The sequence below is a fragment of the Acomys minous genome (genome assembly GCF_964271855.1).
Source record: "Acomys minous genome assembly, chromosome: 2".
Classification (NCBI taxonomy): Eukaryota; Metazoa; Chordata; class Mammalia; order Rodentia; family Muridae; genus Acomys; species Acomys minous.
In genome coordinates this window covers 48663882-48670160 of record NC_140484.1, presented here as the reverse complement: position 1 = coordinate 48670160, position 6279 = coordinate 48663882, and the positions used below count along the sequence as shown (strand labels likewise).

Sequence of the window (6279 nt, the reverse complement as noted above, 5' to 3'; positions counted from 1 at the left end):
TGTTTAGAAATGTGAAATGAACAATACATACTAGTCAGATGAAAGGATTCATTGGAAGACACTTCAGTAATGATCAGAAGGTAATGAGCTCTTTCTGGAACTCAGAGAAGAAGAGGGTCAACAGAAAAGTCTGCCTGCAAAAGGATGTGTGATGTTACCCTGTTCCTAGACACTGGACCCTTCAGAAATGAGTGTAAACAAAATGAAGCTGCTTAAAATTGGAAAATAAAAGGTAAAGAAGCAAGAAAAGGAAATGAATGAAGAAAGATGAATGAGAAAAAAAGAAAAGAATGAAACTAGTGAGGAAAATGATGAAGATGAAGACAAAGAAGATAAAGAGGAGAAAAATGAAGGAAGAAGGGTATGAAAAAGATGAGAATTTTGTTAAACTTAAACTATAGAGTGGCAATCTGCATTATTTTTGGAAGCACTTGGGTAAGTTTACTTATTGGCATACTCCATGCTTTAATTCTCAGTGTCTGGTTCTCAATAATTTGCTTCCTTGTTTTGTACAAACAAATCATAGGTTTCCTTGGCTCTGCTTCATGCCCGCTGGTGGTGTCTGGTACAGTGCCATGTTGCTCTTATGACTTGCATTCTTATTTCCAAGGTGGCACTAAGAGGGCTGGCCAGGAAATAAATAGAGGAACACTGAGGTCTCAACTCCAGAAAGTTTCCTAATCTCTGTCTTGTACCAAAGACCAACCCACAAAGACTGCCTCAACATGAAGCTGCTGGTGGTCTTCATGCTAGCTGCTATCCCCATTTGCTGCTATGCCAATAGTGAGTTCTATGGAAGGGTGGGATGCTTTTGGACCACAAATTGTTTCTATGTCCTACAGGAAGAAGTCCTAATTCCTGAGCCCCAGGATATGTCAACACTGGTTTAAAAAAAGTGTCTGATGCAGTAGCCCTAAACTCAACATTAATTCAGATACTCAGAGGTTTCACTGATTTGGGTTTGGTTCCTGTTCTAGAGCTGAAGTAATGGCATGCAGGGAGTTCTACCGTGATAACAGGTCTCTTGAAATTGGTGACATGTCTTGGATTTGGAGATGAGACATTTTGTGGGGAATGACACAGAGCCTAAATGTGTTTCCTAAAGATTGTACTCATGAATCTCTTTAAGTATGGGAGGAGTTACTTCTCAAACTGCAGCATGTGGTCTAGGAGTAAACAGCTTATAAGTCACAAAACAGATGTGTGAAGGATTGTTATGACCCCTTCATGATGGGTCACTAGTCCTGCTGGTAGGGAGGACAGCTCATGTTCCTCAAGTCCACTTGAAATAATGAAAGAAGTAAGCTTTGTTCCTGAGTGCAAAATGGCAAGAAGGTAGAGTTCTCAGTTAACAAATAGGAAAAGCAGGGTCAAGCTTTGGCATAGGGTAAAGCTACTTCATTTGACCCTACTTCCTGACATCTTTTTCTACTACTGGTTGACCAAACATTATTTCAAGTATAAGAGTTTATGTTTTATGATACTTTTGATGCAGATGATAGAGTTAATATTGACAATAGATGATAGTCTGGGTATAATATTTATTGAATATTTTTAAATACTTCACAGGATTCACAAAATAACACTAAGATGTATCATGGCTAAAAGAAAAAACAAACCCCAAACTGTTCACTATGTCCCATCAGAACATAGCATCTTCTTTCTTGCATATCACTGCTGACAAAGGTTGTGTTAGGTTTGACTTCTCTCGTTGACTTTCTGGGGAAAAATGTAAGGACCTAAAGAAATCTTACAATATACATCCATTTTCTGCATGAGGTAACTTCAAGTACTTACTAAATGTTGTGGTGTTTTTTCCTCTACGCCCTACACCCCTGGAATAATGACTCAGACTCAGAATGTACTAGAAATGACTAGGCTATATAGCTAGACTCTTCTCTGACTAGCTCATAACTTAAAATAACCCATGTATTCTAATCTACATCCTGCCACATGGATAGTGACCTCTGCTCAGGTACCATGAGTCTGACCTCACAACTTTCTGGATAAATCTCCCATGCCTGGCTATGTCGCATAATCCTTTCTGCCTGCCAGATGTCCCACTTTCTGTTCTACTCTCTCCAATAGGCCATAGGTGTTTTCTTCATTGACAAGTGATGCTTCCATAGAAGTGATTTCCTTCTATAACTAGAGCTTCTGTTTAAGTTGCTGTGTGGCAGATGCTAGAGTTAACAGAGTGAAGTGGATAATATTCTAGATGGGAGATTTATAGGATATGTGAGCACATTCCATGATGTTCTCAAAATAGTAATAAAATTGGCAGGACTTTGAGCAAACAAAAACCCAGATGCCTACCATGTCCAGTAGCATAGACTTCCATCTTTTCAGTGTCCTTGTTCTCAAAGACTGTGTGAGGCATGGCTCCTTGTGCTGGGATGTTAGGAGCAGAGCTCACACTTTCTAAGTGCCTTGTCACAGCCGGCATCTCCTGTCCACACTTGGCATTGCTCCATCACCTTTGCTAATCTGTTTCTCCCCTTGTACTCAAGGATGTGACTATCATAACAGGTAAACCCTAAAGAGTTCAAACCAGCAGAGAGGAGTGCCATGTCTTTCCAGGTTCTGGCTGTGAAAATCTAGACAAGATAGTTGAGATGACAATTGACCCTGATGTGTCTGAGGAAGAGTATGTGAAAGTGCTGGAACCGTATCTCCATGCTCCTGTGGGCAGAAATGCCGTGATAAATTTCAAGCAATGTTTTCTAGACCAGCCTGTGGAGACTCCGGAGAATGTTAAATATATGGTGGTAATTATCAATTTTTCCTTTTTCTTTTTTTGCCTGATGTACTTGTATTCTTTTAAATGTGTGTTTCTATGCATGAATGTATGTGTGTGTGGCTGTATACATGAGCGTGTGTGTGAGGGTGCGTGTGTGTGTGTGTGTGTGTGTGTGTGTGTGTGTGTGTGTGTGTTGTATTTCCACTAATGAGGAAAAACCAAGTTTCAACTTTGTGACTAATAAGGTCAAAGCAAAAACTATGTATGTACCATTTTGAATGAAAGAATATATTCAAAATGATATGTAGTGACATTTTGTTCAAGAAAGCCATTGAAAGACAAAGTTAATATTCAATCTTATTTTCCTGTTCCCTTTTAAGCATCTCATTTACAGAAAATCTTAGAAATGTGCCCAGTTTTAACTAATTAAAACTGCAGGCTGAGTATTCAGTAATGCATGGGACCTAACCGTAATGGCGAGGGCTCTCTACTTGGTTCAAATATACCTAATTTTTACATCACTGAGGACTTTTAAATGTCATCCTTTCTCTTAAACATAAATTTAATTGTGTACATATTGAAAGAATAATAGCCCAAAACTTCAAATTGGGATCATCAGACAGCTTTAGCTACAGGTACCTTTAGATTCAGAATGGGCATAAAATGAGTTCCTATAAAAATAGCTCAGGTTGTTTGGAAGTTAGAAGGAAAAGGTGATCAAGAGAGAAAGGTCTAAAAGTGATTTTTTTTTTGCGACTGTTGTCGTTTTCATGACTTGTTGCCTCTTAAAAGATAAAAAACATATAAATAATCAAATATTTCTCCCAGAGCTCTCTGGAATGTTTAATATTCAATGAAAATACTGAAAAATAATGACAAACCCGTACATTTTGCAATATTAGGCTCTACAGCAAGAGTTCAATTTTTAAGTCACGTCCTCATTCATTTTTCAGGATATAATAAACGCAATTGAAGAGTGTCAAACCTCATAAACTTCCACGGGACCTTTGGCTCATAGGACTAAAGAGAATGATCACAGGCCAGCAGCTGATAACACAAATCATAACTTTTCTCTCTTGATTTTATCTTTCCTCCTGTAAGTGCAAGACAATTGTTGGAATCTCAAAGGCATTTCTTTCTACTTTATTAAATTAACTGCAAATGCTAATGGCCCTTTTTGTGATCTTTTAAAACTGGGGGCTTGAGAAGCCTGGTATTCTCCATTGTAGGACACACAGCTGTCTCCCATACTACCTTAAAGTGAGATGGAGAAAGGAAAACTGTCTCTTGCTTGTTCTGCATGGGTCCACTTGCTGGAGAATTGCTCTGGCCACATTCTCCCACTTTCCTGGTAGGAAGAGTTTTTCATGAAGACATACACCTGGGACTACTCAGCTATTAAAAACAAGGAATTTCCGAAATATGTGGACAAATGGATTGAACTAGAAATTATCATAATGAGTGCGTTCACACAGAAGCAGAAAGAGCTAAATGGTATATACTGCCTTGCTTCTTGTCAGAGAACTTTATCACAGTGACAGAAAATTAACTACTAGAGTTACCTAAATTTTCAGCCCGGAACAGCAGCACAAAAGAATTGTGCTACAAATATCACAGCAAGGAGCCAAATTATCCATGTTTCAAGACACAATTCAATAATTAAAACAAACTCTACCAGAAACTCTTAGATCAGAGACACTATCAGAAGGATATTAAGATATGAAATGGAACATACAAAAAACCCAGCATCATTTCTATGCACCCACAAGGACCACATTGAGAGGGAATTTCAGAATACAGAACCACTGAAAATCACCTCAACGAAATAAATACCTAAAATCGTGCATGTCCAATGCTATTGACGTGATAAATACTTTCAATTCTAGTTATGTGATAAAATATTCTGACAGAAAAGAAGATGAGGGGAGAAAGTATATCTGAGCTGATAATTCTAAGTTACAGTCCATCATTGTTGGGTAGTCAGGCACAGAAGGTGGGAGCAGTTATTACATCACACCATAGTCAAGAGCAGAAAGTAATGAATGCATGCACACTCACTGACTATTTGATTGTGCTCTGGTGGATTTTTCACCCATATAGTTCAGGACCCCCTGCCTAGGGAAGGGTGCTTTCTATAGTTCCTGGGACTTGCCACAGCTATTTACCTAATTGAGACATCTTCCACATACACAAGGACAGGCTAATCAAATATAGACAGTATCTCATGGAAACTATGTTCCAGATGAGTGAAGACTGTGTCCAGGAGACAGTCACCTAAAAAGGTGATGTGAGACCCACACACAAAGAATCTTTTAAAACTTGGATGAAAGAAAAGAAGTAAAACATAAGAAGTTAATGAAAAACACTCATTCTCGTGAATCAGCAAAATAAATATTGTTAAAATACCTATATTATTTTTAAAAAGGTCCACAGGTTTAGTGAAATTCTTTTCAAGATTCCACAAATGGACTCTCTAGGGAAATATGAGGGAGTTGGTACTACAACTTAGGAAAGTGTGGTATTCATATGAAAAAGACATGGACCCTACAAAATATATTAAAAGAATCAATGTAAAGCATGCATCTATAGCCACATGACTCAACTATGGTGTCAAAATACTTTACAGAAGAAAGACACCTTTAATAAATTTGAACTCAGAAAATTGAATTATGGGTGTAGAGCACAAAACAAGATTAAAAATTCACCTCTTCTCAAAAATCTTTTAAAAATATAACAAAACCATAACATAAGCTTTGAAACAAAAACTAGTAATGGAAATACAGAGGAAATATTTGGTCCATGCATAGACAAGGACAGCTTGGGAAAGTAGACCAAAACTGACAAATACAATGAATTGAAAATTTAAAGTTGCAGAAAGGAGAAAAGTCCAAGTGAATAGAACACTTATAGAATGAGAAACACCCTCTGCCACATATCCATCTGATGAGGTTCAGAACAAACAAAAACATCAACAATACGTTATATCCACCCTCTCTGGTAAGATGACCTCGAACTTTAGAGGGGATGAAATGAGTATCACATGCTTTGTCATCATCTCTTCTCAGCACTTTGGCCAATTATAGACCATGCATTAAGCACTGCCTACAAATGTAAACAGTTCTCTGATGAAGATCGAGTGCAGTACTATCTATAACATAAATATGCACATATACAAGACAGTTTGACAACAATAGCAAATGCCTCCTAATTCGGAATAAGTGGCTTCTATGGGGGAATCAGCAGGAAGTGATCACAGGTTAGTTAGTCCCTGGTCATTGTGTACTGTTAGTACCAGGTGGGACAGGTGGTATATGCTAAGGATGTGCTGAAGCATTCTGGGTAGAATAACCATATGGCTTTTTCATGAACTATTACCTGTTCCAATTGGTAACAGTTCCATTGTCAGAGACATAAAGACATGTTGTAGAGGCTTTCTTGACAAAGTTCCAAAGATCTCTGGCTGATCACTGTCGCCCTTAAATATTATGCATGGTTCAGATGTAATTTTTGTCTTAAAATACTGTGAAATCTGGTTTTTC

At 37.9% G+C, this 6279-nt stretch overlaps 1 protein-coding gene across 1 annotated transcript; it reads left to right on the top strand.

Moving 5' to 3' along the window:
- The first annotated feature begins 713 nt into the window (after nt 1-713).
- On the top strand, nt 714-3841 carry LOC311592068 (secretoglobin family 2A member 1-like). The gene is made up of 3 exons (XM_084772023.1): nt 714-783; nt 2581-2768; nt 3694-3841. Exons 1-3 carry the CDS (start codon nt 726-728, stop codon nt 3730-3732), a joined length of 285 nt encoding a protein of 94 aa, XP_084628149.1. The 5' UTR covers nt 714-725; the 3' UTR covers nt 3733-3841.
- Nucleotides 3842-6279: the final 2438 nt, after the last annotated feature.